We start from the raw sequence: 25,577 nt of genomic DNA on the forward strand, positions 1-25,577 counted from the left end.
AGACCAACAAAAAAGAGAAATAAAGAAACCCTAAAAGGTGAACTAAACCATGTGCAATTAAAAACTTCTGTCCAGAGGGGTGTCAAATAGGCAGCAGGGAAATGATGGGGGAAAATTACAGTGGGGTGTGAGGGGTCTTAGCGGGGCAGGAGGTGGTGTCACAACCATCAAGTGAATCAGTAGTACCTGGGTGCACAAATCTCCTGATTGGTCGGGGCAATCCTGAATAAGATACCTTGCCCCCCAACAAGGTCAAGCCATCGCCCTCTGTCCCTCTCCATCATCGACTTGCTCATCTACAGTTGTGGAAAGCTCCCTTTCTTTAACCATATTGGACCATTTAGCAGCTATTGGCCGACAGACCCAGCATTCCTCTTCCTGTAGGAGTGCCCTCACTTCAGCACCGGCCCACGAGGTTACATCTTTATCCCAGATGTCAATTTTGAGCCCTACAGAAGACTTCCAAGTGATGGCAACACGTCTTTTAGCTAGGACCAGTGAGCGGTCAAGAAAACTGTTCCCTACCTTCTTGGGCGTGAGTCTAGGGAAGGTGCCCAAGAGGCATGTCTCTGGAGTGTTCTCAAAAGTCTGGGCCAGGGTCCCTTTATGATTCGAAAGTACCTCTTCCCAAAATCCCTGAAAGCCAGGGCACCCCATGTCATATGTCCAAAGTCTGCTTCCAGTTGCGCACATCAGAGGCAACACCTAAGATCCCATCTATAGATAGCCCTGATGCTGGGAGATGTTGTGTGTATAATGATATTGGATGTACTTAATGTGCTGGTTATGGGATACTTTTTAGGGATAAGCCTGCGCCATCCCCTATTTGGCATCTGACAATTCCCACCCCAGCTCCGTGGCCCAATGTACTCTAAGAGCGTCCAAGGGTGTCCTGGCCAAACTGTTTAATACTCTATAAAAACATGTGATCAAGTGGCAGCCGGAGCCCATGGTCAGTAGAAGTTGGGGTCGCCCTGTGTCTTGAGGTTCCACCTCTCCCATTCCCTAGAGGCCTCGAAATGTGTGCGAGCACCTCATAGCGTAAGACCTCCGACCCTCGGTCTAGGTCCACTCTCTCCCCGCAGCTCCGCTGTGCTGACTCTTGCCTCCAGACTCTGACCTCCTCCTTGGGAAGTTCGAGGCTGCTGCCTGCTCCTGTGCCTGCTGCCCGTTCCTGTGCCTGCTGCCCGCTCCAACTGGGACCAGACTGCCTGCAACCACTGTAACTTTTCTAAGCTGTTTTTTTCTTCATTTTTTCCCTGTTGTGCCACTGTTATTGTGCCCATCTGTGTGTTGCTCTAATTCCACTACTGTTTTTATTTTCTCGTACCTGCCCGTTCCTTTCGCGGCTGCTGCCCCTACGGTTCCCCCCCCCCCGGAATTCGCATCTGGAATTCCCCCGCTCTTGCCTCCCACCTCCCCTACTTAATGGCGGCCGATGTGCTGTCGATCCGAAGACGCACCAAAGGCAAGCCCATCTGTGCCTGTTAGTGACCCGGCCAACGCCAGGAACCCTGGACCTCCCACTACCCATCGCTACAACACCACTACCCTCCTCACACTCAACCCTGGAAGACTTGGAAAATGCCAACAGGCCTCGCCGAACACGACCCACGGCCAGTTCTCCTGCCTTCACTGCCGCCAGACCCTCACCGCCACCCCGGCCTCCAACACCGCCCACACCAGCACCGGCGACACCCTAAAATGCATCCTCCTCAACGTACGCTCCGTACACAAACACGCCATGGAAATCTGGAACTTACTCGACTCTGTCTCGCCCGACATCGCCTTCTTCACAGAGACCTGGACCGACGCATCCTTCGCCGCCGTCCTCAGCACCACCATCCCAGACGGATACAAGAACAATATGTTCCAGCAGCTCCCTGAGGGGGGCAAGGTTACCTGCTTGAAAGCAGTTGCTCGTAGTCACTATCTCCGGTTCTGTCCAGGGGCTCAGCTGCCCGCTGCGAAGAAGGTTGTGGGATTGCCATGGGCCAGCCCCACCAGTGGGAGCTCAGGGGCATAGGGTGTTGTCCCCCCTGTCTGTTTCATACACCGCTGCCAATAATATAAAGCTGATGACAGGAGAATGCCCCGGCGGAGATTCCTCAGAGCAGGCTTAAGCAGCTTAGTCAGTAGCATTCCCTGGTTAGGTTCAGAACCCACCGATCGAAGTTCCCCCAGCCCCGTCCAGCAGCTGTGTCGTGTAAGATCTAAAATCCCAAATATTTAAAGGTGCGTTTGCACCCAGGGTATATCAGGAGGGCAACTGACAGGGCAGGGTTGGGGGGGGGGGAGATACCACCAGCTGCTGGGAATACGCACTTCTTGCCCCTGTTCACCCGTATGACTGAGTATAAGCCGAATTCCTCAAGGAGTCACAGTGCACAGGGGACTGTTCCATTCTCAATTCTGCAGATAAATTAGCAGATTATCTGCGTAGAACAAGATGATATGTTCTGTACCCTCTATCGTTATACCCCATCCTGCACCCTCTGCACGGAACCACTCTGCCAGTGGTTCAGTGACAAATATTAGGGGCGACATTGGGCAGCATTTTCTTCTGCCACGGAATAGCTTGTAGGGGTCGAAGATTGTGCACCCTGTTTTAACCATGCCGTAGGGTGGGCATATAGCAACCACTGCCCACTAGGTTCACTTAGCACCTAACCCCATGCGTAACATGGTGGTCTCTAGGAAATCCCATTGCTTCAAAAGCTTTTTCCAGGTCCACTGACATGATCATAGCAAGCGGGTTGTCAGCCATGTTTCGGCTATAGATTGTACTATAGAGCCGGCGTAGATTAAAGGAAGCATTAAGGGTGGGTATGAACCCATTCTGATCCATTTTGATTAAGTCCACCTAGAGGTGAGCATTTTGCTACGTATCTTAAAATCGGTATTAAGGATGGAAAGCGGCCTAAGGTGAGTAACCGCCACTTCCGGAGAACTGGACTTGGGTAGGTGTACCACTAAGGCCTCTCTGCCAGTCTCATATGCTCAGCATACATCTCCTCCAGCCTCAGTGCCAGTACTCCCCAAAAAACGCCACGTAGATCTCAGAGGCGAGCCTGTCTGGGCCCCGGAATTTATTCGTCGCCATGACCTTAACAGCGCTTCGTATTTCTTGGGATATTATCGGACCACCAAAAGAACAGCCCCCCCCCCCCCCCTCCCCGCCCGCATCCCTCTTCAGCTGCAGGGAGACACCGAAGGGGCAGTCTGTCCAAGAACGCACTTGATGCCACCGAAAGGACAGCCCCAAGTGGCTGGTAGAGGGAGACCTTATAGTCCCGAAATGCTTGAATACTGTCTTAGGTGAAGGAGATTGTCTTCCCTGCCGAGGTCAGCAGGCGAATGGGCAATGTGTGCGAACAAAGCAAACACTAGGGGATGATGGACGGAGCGGGTGATTTCAGGTGAAGAAGTGAACTTTGTCTCTTCAGCCACGAGGACCAGGAGGTGTCTACGACAACCAGGACCTGGATTCGAGCTGTCCCACAAAGGATCTAGTTGACTGCGGTGTCTGTATCCAATTTGGACCCAACAAGCCTTGGCAAATGCAACCCACGCAGGATGTCGAGAATGGATTCAGTGCAGACCAGCAAGGTCTGAGGAACTTCTCCTTTGCAGGGAAGCTGGAGCAAGCCTGGAGCAAACAGGAAAGCAAGTTAGATTCAAAATGGCGTCTTCAGGGGGCTCACTAGCCAACGGGCAAGGAACCAGGAAGACGCGTCGGGCTGAAATGCAGGAGCGGGCCCCACCAGACACTCGTGAAGTGTGGAGGTCTGAGCTTCGGTGTAAATGGTGCTCGGGTCTGGGGCTTCAGCACCCCAATGCACAACTTTAAGATACCTCAAGAAAGGTGTGCAGCTTGCAAAATGCAGGATGTCCAGGAGTTCCAGTCCCACTTCTCTTGTGTCCGCCACGGGTCTCAGCTTTGGTGTGGGTGTGGGTCGGAGTCAGAGATGTCTGGAAGTCCTTGTCCTGTGTCGCAGATCCTTCGGGATCCGGCGGGAGCCTCGAAAATGCAGACTGGCAAAGTTGCTGTTGGTGCCTGTTTGAACAGGGTGGTCACTCCTTGACTACAAGGGAGATTTCTTCTGTCTTCCAGTCGAAATGGAATGGTAACCCGCGCCTGTGTTTAGACATTGCACGCGTCTCCCGTGGGCCTCCTACTTCCTAACCTTTGGTTGTTTAGAGTAGCCCCAGCGATTCCACAGGCCCCAGGTCTGCTTTCTAATTCTCTTGTGGTTCTTATACCACTATTTTAGAATATGGTTTGTGAGGCCCCTAGGGCATAACGTATACTGTGCAACTTATCGTATATTAACTCGGTGACTTGTATTGTATTTTTACCTCTGACCTCATCAAGAGTGCAGAGGGGTTGTGTTTAGAATAAATACATATATATTTGATATATACCTTGTGCGGTGTCCTTTCATTTAGTACTCAAGGGATTATAATTGGTAAAACAACTTGCTTTATACGCTCTCTGAAGTCTTAGTCTGATGACTGCTGGTCCATGCTACCACTAGGATAGCTCTCTATAAAGTTGACTTTTCAACCACCATCAATAAGGGTCGATTAGACTGGTGCAAGGTGCCCACTAGAACTAGTGGACATCATATGCCAGGCTAACTTCTGACACCCTGCTCTTTGTCCCACTCATGAAGGGTGTCCTCCAATCTCGAAAGCTCCCGATCAAGTTCCCTACGGATACCCCACGACTGGCCCAAGCAATGTCCCTGTACAACCATCTTAATGGCCTCCCACTCCATCCGGCGGTCAAAGGCCGACCCAGGGTTCGTAGCGAAGTAGAGTGACCTGTTCTTCTAAGAAGGCTCGGAAGGTAAAATATGCGAGAGCTGCTTAATGCTGATACCTGGTTGTTCCCTACCCTAAACGGGCCCGCCTCTCTTGTGCGTTGCAGCAACTAACTGGGGTGTAGAATTTAATAAAACATCTACTTGTCCATGGGGCAGGTTGCTTCATAAATCTACTTGTCCTGTAACAAAATCAACTTGGTATTTTTGTGCCATGTAATGCGCTGACAAATTATGGCAGCAATCTCATTTATTTTGTAAGAGCTCTGATATAGCCTCTCCAATTATGCCGGGGCTCATACCATAGTGGGGTTTGAGAACTAGCCATTCCCTTATGTCACATTTCCGCAGATCTACATATGGTGGCTGAAGGTAGTGGCAAGCAATAGTTCCAGGGTTGGAATGCCCTTTTGAGTCTGTGCAAACCTACTAACTTGCATGTTTTAAGGGATTTCACCAACTATTCTTTAATCTTTTCCCATACTGAGAAAGGTTGGAACTTTACTCCGTCAATGGCGACGTGAAACTTCTTTCAGGGTTGGGGAAAAAGTGGTTGCAGGGAAAGTGAACTTGCAAACATAAGATTTTCGCATGAACAAATCTACACAGGCATATTTGCTCATGCTAAAATGCAGTTCAAGTATTTTCTAGGAGTACTTTTTCTTGGCCTACTTCTGTAAGTTCCTGTGAATTCACAGAAGTTGTATATCTGCACTTAATTCAAAACATATACCATGGGTGCACTTTTGAGACTTTCTTTAGTAATTGGGCCCCTAATTAGATCTGGTGTTAACCATGACCTTTTGTGTTTATTAAATTTTTAATCACTCTCTCGGTCTATCAGCTGTTTCACAAGGAGCATGTCTGCACACAAAGTAGTTTTGTTCTGTGCCAGGAACTACTGTGGCAATGTGTGCTTTTTGAGACCAAAAAACAATTTTTGCTTTTCCTAATGTTTGTTATACTTGTGAGGGCCCGGCAGCTCCCACACCAATAAGGTTTTACAAACACCATGCCAAAACAAGTTGCACATTGACAAAACTGAAAGGCTAGGTAGTAAATATCATCATTTAGGAACAAATTACTTTACAGTGGACCTAAACATAAACGTTATACATCAGATACACATCATGAACTGTGTCTGTATCAACCAATTATGTTTTGAGTATCTTTTTATTCAGTCTTTTATAAATATATATGTGCAATAAATACAAAAATAATCACAAAATAATTCACAATTCGCTTTCAATTAGTTCATCCATAAGTATCACATAATAGAGTTGACAATCACAATTCAATTTCTTTGTAAAAAATGTTCAAAGGATATCCATTCGATTGTTCAGAAAATACACACAGATATCATGTCATAAGGTACAGTTTTTGGCATGTCTAGGAAATACGTTCCTACGTGAGTTTCGGTTGGGTGCCTTCATCAGGAAGCCATGTTTTTGCGAAAAAATGTGACCTTGTTAGTAATCCTAGGGAGTCTATGATAAATCTTCAAAGGAAGCCCTTTTTGATGTGTATTCAAGTCTGTATTGTTCAGACGTGGTCAGGGCGAGATGTAGATGGCTGATTTTCCAATCTACCGTCGCTCTCGCTAGGCGGACCAAGATGGTTGTAATAGTAAACGCTCCAGAGTGATGTACATCAATCACAAATACGAAAGTGAATATTTCTTGTATTGGACCAAGGAATTCTATACGACGTATGAAGGTAAAATAGGGCGTTTAAGTGATTTATATCATCTTATGACGTATTTGGAAGCCCTGACGGCCAATGTGCGAGTGGTAAACTATATATTGGCGGGTCCACCATCAAACCGAGAGAAAGAGAAGTTCACACGCCTCCATCCTCGGTCATGATGAAAACTAAAAGGCTAACCACCAATTTCAGACCTACTGGCTTTGCCAGTGCTTGTTTCTTTTTATGTTTCTCATAGTCTTATTGAAATTGGTTACAATGATTTTCCATTATGAATATATTTGGGAAATACTAGTATACGTCAACACATCTATGGTCGATGGCCCAGCGTCCTGCACCTCATGAAAGGTGGTCTCCAAACCGGTGATCTCTGCGTCAGCCCGCAATATTCTTCCGCTCCCTCCAGGACTGACGGTGCAATCTGACGGTTGGGCTCCTTGTTTCCCAGGGAAGGAGAAGTTTAGAGGAAATGGGGTTGGGGGGCGGGGGGGGGGGGGCGAAGAAACCCCTGTGTCTTTGGGCAAGTCAGAAAGTGTGGCACTGTGGATGCGCGAGTCGGCGGGGGTAGGATTGCGCAAGGAGCTATTCCACTCTTTGTGGCCTTCAACCAGTGATGGTTCCTGGGGCACTGCATTGCATCAGTCACTGTGGCTACTACTCCATACACAGCAGGCGTCTCCCCCCCCCCCCCCTCCCACCCACTCACTTTGCTGTGCTGTAGACTCCCAGGAGGGCTCTTGTTTATAGCTGGCAGTACGGGTAGGGCCCCCTCACCTAGAAAGGGGGAAGGGACATTTTGCCAAGGCTCGCCTAATGCATAGGAGGGGCTCACTGAATTGTCCACAGGGCGGCAGTTGGGGCCTTCTGCCTGACTCCACACTTGCGAATTAGGGTCACTACGTGCGTTCTGCAGCATGTGCCATGGCCCGAAAGCTGCAGGTGCACACGGCACACCCACGGCGCCCCTAGAAAGGTGCAGTCTCCGCCAACTCCACTGCCCCACGTGTAGCAGCCATCTAGTGGGTACCAGTGTCAGTTGGGAGGATGTAAAACAATCTCCAGAACAGGGTGGGCTGGGGAGAACCCCCAACTACCCCCACATGCACGACACAGGCACAGCTGTTGTCAGGAAGGGGTGGGGGCATCCTTATCTCAATCCGGGATCCCAACTTGATGCCGCTGCCCCAGACCCCCGCAGTCCTCCACATAGGCGTGGCCCAGGTGTCACAACCAGAGATCCACGGTCCAATTGAGTCCCCGCGAAACGCACACTCTCACTGGCTGAGGCGACCTCCGCACAGTCTCTGCCGCTGGAAGCTACAAGTACGCCTGGCGCCTCCACTGAACCTCCAGGCTGGGCCCAGTCCCGCCGGCACCACTGACCTGCCGGCCCAATGCAGGCTGCGCTTGAAAGTTATCCGAAAGGGAGGCTGGGCCCTCACTCAGGCTTACCTTCTCGGATACCCCCAGTGTACTATCAGCACAAAGACTCCAGGCCCCAAGGAGTTAGACGGGCGCCCTGTAGATTGAGAGTCTCCGTTCTGTGTCCGCCCCACGCTGCCGCAGTCCGTGCAACAGCAGCTGGCATGTCTGCTGCAAGGGCGTCTACTTGTTCAGGCCTCCGCAAGACATCTACTTACCTCTGCCAGCAATTTCGCCCTAGCAAAGCAGGGAGAGGAGTACACTGCGATAGGGCCAATCCACCTGGCCAGGCCAGAGCTCTGCAGAGCACAGACAGCAGCCCGCCAACGAAGGCTGTCACACCACCATTCGATCCATGGGCCCGACCGGGTACCAGCAGTCCCCCAGGGGTATAGGACCTCCAAACTTACAATAACAGCCACCCTCCTATGTAGGTGAGAAATGGTCCCACATTTGGGACGGAGTTAGGCGGGATCTATGCAGGCTGGCACGGAGCTCCAAGCTCACGCGTCTCCTATGTCTGCCATCTTGATCGCTCCCCCAGCCTGCTAGTTGGCGTAGTTGTTTTTCTACTGATATTGATGTTATTTCTCTACTGGTATTTATCAACCAAGAATTGTGTTTAATTTCATGCTATCACAAGCATACTTCTTGAAGGAAGCAGTAGTTGATATTTGAAGCTATGTTTTTAAATTGTGCATTCTACATCCAAGTCAAAGTTCAAGGCAATTTTTACTTAAAGATTTTTGTTTAAAGGGAAATAAAATAGTTTGCTGTTATTTAAAACTAATCAGCAGCTTTTCCTACTCGCACTAATGTATTTCAGGATGATGAATTGGCACAAACATACACTGGCCAACAGGAATATGTGGCTGAGGAAGAATTGGAGGAAGATGTAAATTCCCAGGAGGCTGTTGCTGATTCAAAAAAGGTACTGACTCACTGTGTATTTTAATCTTCAATCTAAATTTCCAACGTGGCAATGACTTGCCTCAGAAAAGTTTGCTTTTCAATATTTAGTTTCAAATGTGGGTAATTCTCAGGGGGATGCCTTTGTTATACTGGTCTATTGTTTCTATCTCCTTAAAATTTTACAGATAAATGCATTTGCATTAATGCCCTTTGCCATTTTGGCTCACCTCTTTTAGTATGACAGATTATAATAGGCCCAGTTTTGTCGTACATCCACATTCATAAGTGTATAAGTATCCATCTTATTTTCAACGCAAAACTCAGCCCAGCTTTGGCTGATGAGTGATAGACATGATTTTTGTAAGAACATTTCATAGATTAAATGGGCTTTAGAAAAATATTTTTGCTAATTTTGTATTGCAGGTGAGGGCTTTTCTCCTTCATGACTCAATATGACTGTAATTGCACTTAAAAAAACCAAAATAAATTGGGTGTAAACAAAGAAAAGATATTGTAAAGGCTAACACACAATGTAGATCCTCTTAGTTCATATAGTCTGACTGCTGTCAGACCTCTTTTTTTACGAGCCTTCCTCAGAACTGCCTAACCCACAACTACTATAAATTCAATACTTTATTTGACCGGGCTTGTTCTTTTCTGTCATGTTTTTTTTTTTTTTAAACAAATGGGTAACATGCTAAACCTTCAGTATCACCACTTTGCAATTTGCTGACATGTCACATTTTGACCATTTAATTACACAGCACATCATAAATCATTAATGTCGAGTTGCTCAAGAGGTTTAGAAACTAGTGAACTTGGTCTGAAAAGGAAAAAATCTTTTAGTCCTCGCTTTTGCAGCGGTTGCGTGATTTTATTTCTCCTCTGTCTTTCATACTTCTCATTTGTTCATTGTACCTCAGCACAGTTTCTTTTTTAGTTCTCACCTGCAGACCGCTTTTAGCTATAGTAGACATACCATGTACTCTATCTACACTTTGAGAAGGCTTTGGGTCAGCCCATTGCTTAGTTGTTTTTTTTTTATTATACTTCTAATTCAATGGCTTCCCTTGCTCGTGTGTTTTGTTTGTTCTTCCTCCGAGAATGCCCTCCTTACCATCTTTTTCCTTGGATGAATAGTATCCTTCCACGGTATCCCATTAGGGAACTACTTTTTCTTTTTCTTTTAGCACTTCATGGGTGTGGATGTGTTTTCTTGCTATCCCCTATGTGTTCTGCTTCCCCTTCACATACCCACACTCTTCTGCCTTATGTCCACTCCCTGGTTTTCCATCAAGGTGGTGGCGGTGGCCTCCCTGAGAAGATAATGTTTCTGCATTTAGACCACTGACTGGCTGATTAATGCAAGTTTCCCCCAGTTGGTTTCTGAATAAAAGTCGTGAACCTTGACCTTATTTTATCATATGTGGTTTTCAGTCAATAGACAGAAGCTGAAAATCATTACTACTGTGACCAAGACTACGATCCTGGATACATCCTGCATGAGGGATTGGTCTCCACCTCAGAGGATCTTGGGTATTTCTAGATGCTATCCCAATCCTCACCCTTCTTTTGGGCTTGATGTTTCTGTGTAATCTTTAGGTGCCCTTTGAAGTCTGGAGAATGAGTTCCCTCCGGTGGTGCCTCAAGTGGTAATGGTCCCATCCTCTTTGAAGCTCCTCTTCCTGTGGGAGGTCTTCCTCTCAGCCCATCCAGATCTGGAAGATGTGTCCCTTCAGTCTCACACATGCCCATCTTTGCTGTCTGCCACTGTCTCTGGCCAACATGATGATGGAGGCCTCCTCGCTAGGCTTGGGTACCCCTATGTGGGAGATAATGGTACAAGACTTTTGCCAGAGCAGTGGCTGAATATCAACATGTTTGATTTACCTTCAGTCAGCCTAGAAGGTATTTCTTCCTATCATTTCATGCAGTGTCATGCTTGTTGTCTTGTACAACACTACTTCTATCTGCCTCCTCTACACAATAGGGGGAGTGAATTCCTGGAGCCTGTGCTGGATGCCGTGCACCTATCGCAATGGACATTTTTTTTTTAGGTACAGCTTGACTAGCATGCATGTTGAATCTGAGGATGTATACCTTGAGGCACATGTGTTGAAGATCATGAGTTAGAGCTACACCCTGAAATAACAGATGGTCACAATGTAACACATGATCAGGAAATCACACTGATGTAACAGCTGTGGTGTTATCTCAGTTCGGTGGCCCTAAGACAAGGTCCACATCAGAAAATGCCCTCTCTTTTACACAATGCACTTCTCACCATGAGGTTCTCTAAGTGACGCTTTCAGCTAAAATTTGTATTCATTTTCCCTTTTCTGCTAATGTCAAAAGCACTGATCAAAGTGTGCTAATATAGTGTGCTGCTCATTCTTAGCACACCAAACTGTGCAAGGAAGATTCAGTTTGCCTATCTATGGTAACTCAATATTTTATTATTCTGTTCCTCTCCTGGACAGATCAGATCTGCTGTTTGCACCAGGATAGCCCTATCCACTACCACAAGTATTGAACTCAATGACACTACGCATGTAGATTGAGAGGTGTCCATTAGAGCTTTTTTATATCATCTAACATCCGCGATAGTGGATGTCTTATTGTTTTTTCAGAAACTGACCACTAAGTCTGTTTATGCTGGGCACTAGGACAATCTTTTCTCTTCGTGTTAAGCTGAAGGCTTAGATGCTTTTGAGTTTTGCCGTTCAAATGTTTGGCGTTTTACTCTGTCCCTCAATCTGCAGGGTTTGGCTTTCTTCAAGTGTATTTACTAGCATTGTCTGTGTTTTTGTGCCTTCCTTACAAGCCTTCTTGTTTCAGATTACTCCTAGGCTTTTTGAAATGTTTGCTTATACATGTTTGAAGTGATGTATAGGTTTTCTGTTAGTTTTTGGCTCTCATGGCTACTTTTTAGGTCTCGTAAAGAGACCTTTTGCCGTCCATCCACAAAGCTGACTTTTTACGATGAGGATTTTCAACAGTTCACGTGAAATCACGTGACCACAAGCTCCTTGTGCACAAGCTTGCATTTCCCCACAGGCTTCCCCCTGCCAGCAGCATTTGCCACATCAAAGGCTGCAGCTGCCCCGCTCCCCGCCGTCACTTATTCACGGCCGCAGGCCGTGCCTCGCTTCTACTTCCCCTGCTCTCTTCCCCCAGTGCTTGTTTAATCACGCGCATGAGATTAGGTTCGATTCTCCAAATGAGGGTGTATAAGGAGACTATATCCTCGACATCCATTTGCCATCAACATTTTAAATTCTCATTGTGATTGTTTTGATGATGAAAAGTTGTCTTTTCCTTCGCCAGCCTTACCCTCACCCTGACACACCCTGTCACCCTCACACCATTACCCTCACATCCCCTCACTCACCCTCACATCCCCTCACTCACCCTCACACCCCCTCCCTCACCCTCACACCCCCTCCCTCACCCTCACACCCCCTCCCTCACCCTCACACCCCTCACCCACCCTCACACACCTTCACACCCCCTCAAACACCCACTCACCCTCACACACCCTTACCCTCACCCCCTCTCCCTCACACACCCTCAGTCACCCTCATACCCTCACCCTCACACCCCTAACCCTCACCCCCTCACACTCACCCCCTCACACACCCTCACACACCCTCACCCTCACCCTCCCCACCCCCCCCTCACCCTCACACCCCCTCACCCTCACACTCTCTCACCCTCACACCCCCTCACCACCCTCACCCCCCCTCACACACCCACTCATCGTCACCCTCACACCCCCACCCCCCCACCCTCACACTCCTCACAACCCCCTCACCCACCCTCAACCTCACACCCCCTCACCCTCACCCACCCTCACCCACCCTCACACCTCACCATCACATACCCTCACATCCTCTCACCCTCACACACCCTCACTCACCCTCACCCACCCTCACACCCTCACTCACCCTCACCCACCCCACACCCTCACCCACCCTTGCACCCCCTCACCCTCGCACCCTCACTCACCCTCACACCCTCACCCCCTCATCCTCACTCACCCTCACACCCCACCCCACACCCCCTCACCCTCACACCCCCTCACCCCACACCCCCACACCCCACCCCACACCCCCTCACCCCCACACCCCTCACCCTCACCCCCCACCCTCACACACCCTTCACCCTCACACCACACCCTCACACCCCCTCACCCCCCTCACACCCCCTCACTCACCCTCACACCCCCTCACACCCCCTCACACCCCCTCACACCCCCTCACACCCCCTCACTCACCCTCACTCACCCTCACACCCCCTCACTCACCCTCACACCCCCCACACCCCCTCACACACCCTCACACCCCCTCACTCACCCTCACACCCCCTCACTCACCCTCACCCCCCTCACCCACCCTCACACACCTCACACCCCCTCACACACCTTCACACCCCCACACCCACCCACTCATCCTCACACACCCTTACCCTCACCCCTCACCCTCACACACCCTCAGTCACCCTCATACCCTCACCCTCACACCCCCTAACCCTCACCCCCTAACCCTCACCCCCTAACCCTCACCCCCTAACCCTCACCCCCTAACCCTCACCCCCTAACCCTCACCCCCTAACCCTCACCCCCTAACCCTCACCCCCTAACCCTCACCCCCTAACCCTCACCCCCTCACCCCACCCCCAACCCTCACCCCCTCACACCCCCTCACACACCCTCACACACCCTCACACACCCTCACACACCCTCACACCCCCTCACACACCCTCACACACCCTCACACACCCTCACTCACCCTCACTCACCCTCACCCTCACTCACCCTCACTCACCCTCACCTTCACACCCCCTCACACACCCACACATCGTCACCCTCACACCCCTCACCCTCACACCCCTCATCCTCACACCCCCTCATCCTCACACCCCCTCATCCTCACCCACCCTCACCCCTCCTCACCATCACATACCCTCACATCCTCTCACCCTCACACACCCTCACTCACCCTCACACCCCCTCACCCTCACACCCCCTCACCCTCACACCCCCTCACCCTCACACCCCCTCACCCTCACACCCCCTCACCCTCACTCACCCTCACACCCCCTCACCCTCACTCACCCTCACACCCCCTCACCCTCACTTACCCTCAACCCCTCATCCTCACTCACCCTCAACCCCTCATCCTCACACACCCTCACCCCCCCTCACACACCCTCACCCTCACACCCCCTCACTCACCCTAACACCCCCTCACACACCCACTCATCGTCACCCTCACCCCCCTCACCCTCACCCCCCTCACCCTCACACCCCCTCATCCTCACCCACCCTCACCCTCACCCACCCTCACCCTCACACCTCCTCACCATCACATACCCTCACATCCTCTCACCCTCACACACCCTCACACCCCCTCACCCCCCCTCACCCTCACACACCCTTACCCTCACCCACCCTCACACCCTCACCCTCCCTCACACTCACACCCTCACTCACCCTCACCCCCTCACTCTCACTCACCCTCACACACCCTCACGACCCTCTCACCCTCACACACCATCATCCTCACACCCCCTCACACCCTCACCCTCACACCCCCTCACCCTCACACCCTCACCCCCTCACCCCCTCATCCTCACCCCCCCTCACTCACCCTCACACCCCCTCACCCTCCCTTACCCTCACCCTGACACACCCTGTCACCCTCACGCCATCACCCTCACACCCCCTCACTCACCCTCACACACCCTCACACCCCCTCACTCACCCTCACACCCCTCACCCACCCTCACACACCTTCACACCCCCCTCACACACCCACTCACCCTCACACACCCACTCACCCTCACACGCCCACTCACCCTCACACACCCTTACCCTCACCCCTCTCCCTCACACACCCTCAGTCACCCTCATACCCTCACCCCTCACCCTCACACCCCTAACCCTCACACCCTCACCCCCTCACACCCCCTCACCCTCACACCCCCTCACCCTCACACCCCCTCACCCTCACACCCCCTCACCCTCACACCCCCTCACACACCCTCACACCCTCAGACCCCCTCACACACCCACTCATCGTCACCCTCACACCCCCTCACCCCCCTCACCCTCACACTCCTCACACCCCTCACACCCCCTCACCCACCCTCACACCTCCTCACCATCACATACCCTCACATCCTCTCACCCTCACACACCCTCAGTCACCCTCATACCCTCACCCTCACACCCCCTAACCCTCACCCCTCACCCACTCACCCTCACCCCCTCACACCCCCTCACCCTCACACCCCCTCACACCCCCTCACTCCCCCTCACACCCCCTCACACACCCACTCATCGTCACCCTCACACCCCCTCTCCCCCCTCACCCTCCTCACACCCCTCACCCCCCTCACCCTCACACCCCTCACACCCCCTCACCCTCACACCCCCTCACCCTCACACCCCCTCACCCTCACCCTCACACCTCCTCACCATCACATACCCTCACATCCTCTCACCCTCACATCCTCTCACCCTCACACACCCTCACTCACCCTCACCCACCCTCACACGCTCACCCACCCTCACACCCTCACACCCTCACACCCTCACACACCCTCACCCACCCTCACCCACCCTCACACCCTCTCACCCCCTCACCCCCTCACCCTCGCACCCTCACTCACCCCCTCATCCTCACACACCCTCACCCCCTCATCCTCACACACCCTCACTCACCCTCACACCCCCTCACCACCCTCACACACCCTTACCCTCACCCTGACACACCCTGTCACCCTCACACCATCACCCTCACACCCCATCACTCACCCTCACACACCCTCACTCACCCTCACACCCCCTCACCCCCCTCACCCACCCTCACACACCTTCACACCCCCTCACACACCCACTCACCCTCACACACCCTTACCCACCCTTACCCTCACCCCTCACCCTCACACACCCTCAGTCACCCTCATACCCTTACCCTCACACCCCCTAACCCTCACCCCCTCACCCCCTCACACACCCTCACCCTCACACCCCCTCACTCACCCTCACCCTCACACCCCCTCACTCACCCTCACCCTCACGCACCCTCACCCTCACACCCCCTCACCCTCACACCCCCTCACCCTCACACCCCCTCACCCTCACACCCCCTCACCCTCACACCCCCTCACCCTCACACCCCCTCACCCTCACACCCCCTCACCCTCACACCCCCTCACCCTCACACCCCTCACCCTCACCCCCCTCACCCTCACCCCCTCACCCCTCACCCTCACACCCCCTCACCCTCACCCACCCTCACCCTCACACCTCCTCTCACCCTCACACACCCTCACACACCCTCACACACCCTCACACACCCTCACTCACCCTCACTCACCCTCACTCACTCACCCTCACTCACCCAACCCCACCCTCACACCCCCTCACCCTCACACCCCCTCACACCCCCTCACCCTCACTCACCCTCTCATCCTCACACCCTCACTCACCCCCACACACCCTCACTCACCCCCACCCCCTCACCCCCTCACAACCCTCTCACCCTCACCGACCCTCACTCACACCCCCTCACCCTCACACCCCCTCACACCCCCTCACCCTCACCCCCTCACGACCCTCAAACACTCTCACCCTCACACCCCCTCACTCACCCTCACACCCCCTCACACCCCCTCACACCCCCTCATTCCCCCTCACATCCCCTCACTCACCCTCACCCACCCTCACACACCTTCACACCCCCTCACACACCCACTCACCCTCACACACCCTCACACACCCTCACACCCCCTCACACCCCTCACCCTCACACCCCTCACCCTCACACCCCCTCACCCTCACACCCTCACCCACCCTCACACACCCTCACCCTCACACACCCTCACCCTCACACCCCCTAACACTCACACACCCTCACTCACCCACCCTCACCAGCATAGCATAACAAAACCTAGCATAGCAAAACATAGCATAGCATAACAAAACAAAGCATAGGATAGCAAAACCAAACCTAGCATAACAAAACAAGAAATAGCATAGCAAAACACAACAAAGCATAGCATAACAAAACACAACAAAACATAGCATAACAAAACATAACAAAGCATAGCAAAACAAAACATAGCATAACAATACACAACAAAACATATCATAAGATAAAACATAGCATAACAAAACAAAGCATTGCATAACAAAACATAGCAAAGCACAAAGCATAGTATAACAAAACATAGCATACATAACAAAACATAGCATAACAAAGCATATCAAAACATAACATAACTTAGCATAACAAAACACAATAAAACAACATAGCATAACAAAACACAGCATAGCATAACAAAACAAAGCATAGCATAACAAAGCATAGCATAGCAAAACACAACAAAACATAGCATAACAAAACATAGCATAACAAAACAAGGCATAGGATAGGATAGCAAAATGAAACATAGCATTGCATTACAAAAAAACCATAGGATAGCAAAACACACCATAGCATGACATGACATAACAAAACATAGCATAAAAAAACACAACAACACATAGCATAACAAAACATAGCAAAACACAACAAAACATAGCATAACAAAACACAACACAACACAACACAACATAGCATAGCATAACAAAACAAAGCATATCCGAGCATAACAAAACAAAACAGGATAGCATATCAAAACCAAGCATAGCAACCCAAAACATAGCATAGTATAACAAAGCATAGCATAACAAAGCATAACAAAACATAGCAAAACACAACAAACCATAGCATAGCATAGCATAACAAAACATAGCATAGCATAACAAAACACAACAACACATAGCATAACAAAACACAACAAAACATAGCATAGCATAACAAAACAAAACATAGCATGGCTTAACAAAACATAACAAAACATATAATAGCATAGCATACCAAACACAGCAAAATATAGCATAGCATAACAAAACATAGCATAGCATAACAAAGCATAGCCTAGCAAAACACAACAAAACATAGCATAACAAAACACAACAAAACATAGTATAGCATAACAAAACAAAGCATAGGATAGCAAAACTAAACATAGCATAGCATAACAAAACAAAGCATAGGATAGCATAACAAAACATAGCATAACATAACAAAACATAGCATAACAAAACACAACAAAACAGCATAGCTTAACAAAACCTAGCATGGCTGAACAAAACATAATAGCATAGCAAAACACAGCATAGCATACCAACACAACAAAGCATAGCATAACAAAACATAGCATAGCAAAACAAAGCATAGCATAATAAAACACAACAAAGCACAGCATAACACAACACAACATAGCATAGCATAACAAAACACAACACAACATAGCATAACAAAACAAAGCTTAGCATAGCATAACAAAACACAACATAGCATAGCACAACAAAACACAACATAGCATAACAAAACAAAGCTTAGCATAGCATAACAAAACATAGCATAACAAAACATAGCATAATAAAACACAACATAACATAGCAGAGCCTAACAAAGCATAGCAGAGCAAAACAGCATAGCAAAACACAACAAAACATAGCATAGCATAACAAAACAAAGCATAACAAAACATAGCATAACAAAGCATAGCATAGCATAACAAAACATAGCAAAACAAAACATAGCATAACATAACAAAACATAGCATAACAAAACACAACACAGCATAACAAAACACAACAAAACATAGCATAGCATAGCATAACAAAACAAAGCATTTGATAGCAAAACTAAACATAGCATAGCATAACAAAACAAAGCATAGGATAGCAAAACAAAAAATAGCATAGCATAACAAAACATAGCATAACATAACAAAACATAGCATAACAAAACACAACAAAACAGCATAGCTTAACAAAACAAAACATAGCATGGCTGAACAAAACATAATAGCATAGCAAAACACAGCATAGCATACCAACACAACAAAACATAGCATAGCATAACAAAACATAGCATAGCATAACAAAGCATAGCAGAGCAAAGCATAACATAGCATAGCATAACAAAACATAGCATAGCATAACATAGCATAGCATAGCAAAACATAGCATAGCATAACAAAACATAGCATAACAAAACAGCATAGCATAACAAAACAAAACATAGGATAGCAAAATAAAACATAGCATAGCATACAGCATCACTCAGCACCACCACAGCATCACTCAGTGGTACCACAACATCACTGAGCTCCACCACAGCATCAATCTGTGCAACCATTCAACAACAACTGGTTCAAATATGTTATCTCAATGTTTCAAGCTTTATTACAAATGTAACAAAAAAAGTTAATATTTGACATATGTTCTTGGATTTTCGTCACAATAAAATAGACTGAACATAATCTTCACAAATGTTAGAAAAGTTTAAGCTATTGCCATTATAAATTACAATAACTTTTATTTAAGTATTAATTATTAAAAAAATTTAAAAACCATTGTTATTTGTAATATCAATACATGTAAGTCACGTAAATACAACACATATTGCATTACAAATGCTATAGGTGTCACATTTGCGAAAGTTATAACTATTGGCATGGTAAATGACAAAGCTATTAATTTCTCTATTTTCAAAAACGAAACCTAAATAAAAAATGTGTCGTTTACAATACCAATAGCTCGAACTTTCCTAATACGTGACCTATTGCATTGCAAATGCTTGTTTAGCATTGATTTTTGTCTCCTGTAGGTTTGGAGACATCTCGGCTGTATTGGTCTGTCCACTGTTAACAGTTTTTTACCTGACCAGCTGGTTCTGTGTGCTTGTTTTTCTTTTTTGCCGAAAGTGGTGACAGTGGTTTTTATGGACAAATCTGTCACACTTCCATTTTTCTTCCCACCTCCTCACCCTTCCAAGGAGGAGCAGTTGCACTGGCTGAACTCAGTTGGTTTCACTGAGGTGAAGAGAGGCAAAGCACTTACCAAGCATACCATTTCTTATTTGGTCACTCTTTTATTATCTTTGGTTATCCTTTAGCTAAGAAAGGCCCACTGATTGGCATTTGGACTTACCCTACAAGGTTCATGGTGGCTTCTGCTTCCATTTCCAGAGGCGCTCTGGTATTTGCTGGTTAGCCACTTGGACTTTGCTGTACACTTTTGCCAAGTATTATTGCCTGTCCACAAGGAGTGGCAGCTACCATTTTACATGATTTTGTGGTTAAAGCGCAACTGCTTTGTCCCACTCCCCTGTTGGGGTTGCCTTTGCGATTCATTTAGAAGGTGGGGAATCTGTGATACGTAGATAGATTTGGCAATCTCCACTCCACTGAACGCTGTCTTGCTGGTGGGCCTCCCACGGGACCCCCAGGATATTCAACCATTCGCCACCTCAAGCTGGGAATGGAACAAATTACTCATGAGAACAGGCGGGTCCACGATGAATTCTCTAGCACTGCCGCTCTTCATGAACCCCTGGATCCCCCCCCCACGATGGAAACTGCAACCCAGCGTATCCTCACCCGGCTAGGGTTAGTAAAAAGTGGGGTCACGCCTTTATTCGTTCGGAGGCCCCACGTATCACGTCAGCTACGTTCATGGGCCATTTTGTACTGGCCAGGTTACAGAGCGCGCTTAGAAACACAATCCCCACGTACCCACTTGCACCGGCGGAATTCAGCCCCCTCACATTTATAATTATGGACAATAGCGGCGAACATACCACTTCCAGACTATACAAAGCTAACCTCGCATTGATGCCCCAGCGGGAACACAAAAATCAGAGACGCATGGGCATGACATAGGACAACCACTTACAGACGTCATCTGGAAGGGGTGCTGCAAACAAATCAAGCTAGTATCATGCAACCACAGACATAAACTCCTACAATTTAAGATGCACAGAAGGGCCTATGTTACACCACAACAGATGACTCCTATAAAAAGAACCACTTTTACACACTGCCCCAATAATTTACATGCCGCGTCCTTACATGCAGCGTCCTTCTTTCACAGAACCTGGTTCTGCGACATTCTGCATTCTTACTGGCAGGAAATATATGACCTAGCACAACAGGTGGGGATACGGATAACCATTAGCCCCTTGATTGATTTGATGGGCTTGACCGCGGCAGCGCTCGTGGGCCATTACACACACTACTCAGATGCGCGAGGCGCAGGAAACCGGGTAGAGGTTCATCATTGTGAATCTGTGTTTGTTCTTCTGAGATTGAGAAAATCCACCTGACAATTTTTGCATTGTAAATCTATATTCGATGTGACAAAATGATTAATAAAGTTAAAAAAAAGTATTATTCAGCAGAATAACACAAACTTTTACTTTTGGATGTTACATGGTATGTCATTATTTAGCTTGTTAGGATATTCTCCTAATGCCTTTATTGGGTGCAGAATACATTCAAGGAACTGATACGAGCATGCAAGGCAACGGCTTATATGCCGGTGGTGATATTTCCAGGGTGTGTGGAGCTACCACCTGAGTCTCTTGTTTCTACTTGATGCTTGGAGACCTTTGCAGGTGTAGTCTAATGCTTGAGTAAATTCATAAGGTGAGGACGATTTAGTATTTACCTAAAATACTGTTACCAACGATGATAAACGTATTCTTCAGGGTTTTTTAATTAAATACTCTTTACAGGACATGAATATTTTAGCCCCCTTTTAATTCCTCAGAATGCTTTGGCCTCATGCATTAGAACATTTTACAGCTTGAGAGGTACGAATAAATCCCTGACGGCAGGGTATATTTTCTGATGCAAAATAACATTAAGAAAATAACACTGATGTAAAGAAATGCAATTCGGAGTTCCGTGTCAGTTTACAAAACAGCTGTCTTTGCTTAATTTCCTCTCTGTGGATTTTAATGTAAGTATTTTGGGCAGTTAAATGTCAAGGTAGGCAAGTGATTCAGTATGGGAACATCCAGCTACTAAATTTGATAACTCTGAGGATTTCGGTTTGTCTGTGGAAATCGTAGTCTAAACTACATACCAGGATATCAAGGCTTCTGGGGCGAGTGAGTGAGTAAGACCTTCACACCAGCAGAACATCTGCCACCTCATTGTCATACCTCTACACTGGCTTTTATTGAAACCAGTGGTACAGTATGCAGTCGTCTTGCTTCACCTGAAGTTACATCTTCTGAGATGCTCAGTGAAGCTGTGTGTTTCCATCCTTAAAAGCACATCACAGCCAGTACCTACTTTTGCAGCGTGAATCTTTCTGGATTCACTATGCTAGGCATTGTTCCGCCATCTAGTGGTTGGGTGCGGAATTATAGTCTTTAGCCTCTATTTTTTCGTGGCCCAGGTGGGCTTGGACGTACCACCATTTGGTGTCCTTCGTGACGTTGACGTGCTTCCTCCTGAAGCGCCCACCTTTGGTTGCCATCTTCAGATAATTTTTTCCGCCGTTGGGTCTGGATCGTTGTGGAGGAGTTCCAGAGTTTCGGAAGAGGAATCGATGGAAAACGGGGAAAAATCACGAAAATCGAAGGTTATCGCACCCGACTACAGGCGAGGTAGCCGGGACTACTACGGAGAAGAAAATTTTGAGAGCTCGAAGTTCACATGAGAATGCACACACAGGAGGCTCCCTGAGCGCAGGAATGGACAAAACCCCCTTCAGGTTTTGCACCAATTGCCACCATAAATACGCCAAGAAGGACCAGCATCCAGGCTGCAACCTCTGCCTGCCGCTCATCCACAACAGGGAGGACTGCAACGCGTGCTCGGCGTTCACAGCCAAGACCCTCAGAGTAAGAGAGAGGCAGAGAAGGACGAACCACACCATGCAGGGGCCACCTCCATCGCTCCGATACTTGGGCCTCTCCAGTGGAGAGGAGGACCACATCGCCGAAGGACCAGAGGACTGCACATTCGTCGAAGTCCATAAGAAAACGTCAAAGGAGGTAAGTGAGTCAACGGCCCCAAACACTCTACCTACACTCGAAAGAGTAAGACAAAGTCCTCGAAGGAAACAGTGCCATCAAAGCTCTCGGCGAAAGCAACTGCACTCAAGGACAAAGAACCCAGTGTATTCTTCGAAAAGGACTCCCGAATGGCAAAGACCCACGAAATATCAAGGTCATCGAAGGAAGCTCCCTAAAATGACTCCTCGATGCTGAGAAAGGAAGGGTTGATGACTGCTTCGACGACTGTGAATCGCTCAAACCCTCGACACCAAACAGGCTGCCGATATGGAAAGGAAGAAAAGGAGGCTCGAGGCCGAAATGGCGAGCATCCTGCAGCGGAAGAAGGACTTCGACGACAAGATGAATCAGTATACCATCCCGCCGGAGCCCGCGGCCGAGGTCGAAAGGGGCTTTGAGGACCCTGAACCGCCATAAAACGCCTGAACCGGTCAAAGAACAGGAAGAAGAGGCCCTGTATTACTTTGAGGGAGAAGGCGAGAAGGAACAGCTAACCTACCAGGACTCGACGTCCTCAGAGGCACAAGTCTTAAAATGGCATGACCTCGACACGGAAGTGCCGGAAGAAGGACCCTTCGATGTCTTTACCAACAGACGATATAGGGATCTATAATATGGTGGTCAAGAATGCTGCACAGATATATGGGGTAAAATTGGAGGAGGAGAAACCCAAGTTTTGCTTTCTCCTGGAGACTCTTACCTACACAAACAAGAAGTCAATTCCTGCCCATGCTCCCTAGTGTGCTTGACCAGGGCAGAGACTGCAAAAACAACAATGATGGACAGAATGTGGATCAATGTCACACATTCACCCCAGTCAAAAGATCTGGGCCCAAATCCATCGTTTTTCCACTCCACACCACCCTGGGTTAGACAATGGCGATATGCAAATCAGCGCTGACCCTGTGCCCCATGGGAACAGTCCAGTCCGAACTACAAAAGCCATGTCCTTCCCAGAACGGAAACAAGCATCCGAGGACCGGCCCGGTTTCGAGGTAACACCTCTCATCAGCCCGGCTAGCTTGCTTCCAGTGGTGTGGAGTGCCTGGGACTCACGTCTGAGCATCCCCAGTACACTTAGAGCGGTTACTGCAAAAACAACAATGATGGACAGAATGTGGATCAATGTCACACATTCACCCCAGTCAAAAGATCTGGGCCCAAATCCATCGTTTTTCCACTCCACACCACCCTGGGTTAGACAATGGCGATATGCAAATCAGCGCTGACCCTGTGCCCCATGGGAACAGTCCAGTCCGAACTACAAAAGCCATGTCCTTCCCAGAACGGAAACAAGCATCCGAGGACCGGCCCGGTTTCGAGGTAACACCTCTCATCAGCCCGGCTAGCTTGCTTCCAGTGGTGTGGAGTGCCTGGGACTCACGTCTGAGCATCCCCAGTACACTTAGAGCGGTTACTGCAAAAACAACAATGATGGACAGAATGTGGATCAATGTCACACATTCACCCCAGTCAAAAGATCTGGGCCCAAATCCATCGTTTTTCCACTCCACACCACCCTGGGTTAGACAATGGCGATATGCAAATCAGCGCTGACCCTGTGCCCCATGGGAACAGTCCAGTCCGAACTACAAAAGCCATGTCCTTCCCAGAACGGAAACAAGCATCCGAGGACCGGCCCGGTTTCGAGGTAACACCTCTCATCAGCCCGGCTAGCTTGCTTCCAGTGGTGTGGAGTGCCTGGGACTCACGTCTGAGCATCCCCAGTCCCAGGCACTCCACACCACTGGAATCAAGCTAGCCGGGCTGATGAGGTGTTACCTCGAAACCGGGCCGGTCCTCGGATGCTTGTTTCCGTTCTGGGAAGGACATGGCTTTTGTAGTTCGGACTGGACTGTTCCCATGGGGCACAGGGTCAGCGCTGATTTGCATATCGCCATTGTCTAACCCAGGGTGGTGTGGAGTGGAAACACGATGGATTTGGGCCCAGATCTTTGGACTGGGGTGAATGTGTGACATTGATCCACATTCTGTCCATCATTGTTGTGTTTGCAGTTACCGCTCTAAGTGTACTGGGGATGCTCAGACGTGAGTCCCAGGCACTCCACACCACTGGAATCAAGCTAGCCGGGCTGATGAGGTGTTACCTCGAAACCGGGCCGGTCCTCGGATGCTTGTTTCCGTTCTGGGAAGGACATGGCTTTTGTAGTTCGGACTGGACTGTTCCCATGGGGCACAGGGTCAGCGCTGATTTGCATATCGCCATTGTCTAACCCAGGGTGGTGTGGAGTGGAAAAACGATGGATTTGGGCCCAGATCTTTGGACTGGGGTGAATGTGTGACATTGATCCACATTCTGTCCATCATTGTTGTGTTTGCAGTGACCAGGGCAGAGAGGCTTTCAGGGAGCCAGCTATATGTAAATCTGTAACCCCAAGAACAGAGAAGTACAAGCACTCCTCAAAGGACCCTGCATACATTTAAGGATCAGTGCCAGCCGATTCAATAATCAGTGCAACAGCTAGGAAAAGGGCCAATGTGCCCACAAATGCAGGACCACCTCCTGACAAGGAGAGTAAGAGAATAGACCTCACAGGGAGGAAGGTAGAATGTAGTGCGGCAATCCAATGGCGCATCGCCAACTCCAACGCCCTAATCAACAGACCTGCATACCAGCACTGGGAAGAAGTAGGGCAACTCCTCAATCACTTACCGGAACAGTACCAGCAAATGGCAACCCACCTGGTAGAGGAGGGGAAAAACATGGCGAACACATGTTTAAAGTCCGCCTTGGACGCAGCGGAGACGTCCAGCAGGC

The 25,577-nt window shown here is 49.0% G+C and overlaps 1 protein-coding gene across 4 annotated transcripts in view; it reads left to right on the forward strand.

Moving 5' to 3' along the window:
* Positions 1 to 25,577, forward strand: part of RBM33 (RNA binding motif protein 33) — a 667,388-nt gene that overhangs the window by 206,315 nt on the left and 435,496 nt on the right. For all 4 annotated transcript variants that reach the window (XR_013601648.1, XR_013601647.1, XM_078663257.1 and 1 more), the window contains exon 6: positions 8,779 to 8,883. Coding sequence is in view for 2 of the 4 variants with exons in the window: in XM_078663257.1 (XP_078519383.1) it covers positions 8,779 to 8,883 (105 nt within the window). In the remaining 2 variants the exon portion in view is untranslated. The remainder of the gene's footprint in view (positions 1 to 8,778; positions 8,884 to 25,577) is intronic.

Source organism: Lissotriton helveticus, chromosome 10, assembly GCF_964261635.1.
Source record: "Lissotriton helveticus chromosome 10, aLisHel1.1, whole genome shotgun sequence".
NCBI classification, from domain to species: domain Eukaryota; kingdom Metazoa; phylum Chordata; class Amphibia; order Caudata; family Salamandridae; genus Lissotriton; species Lissotriton helveticus.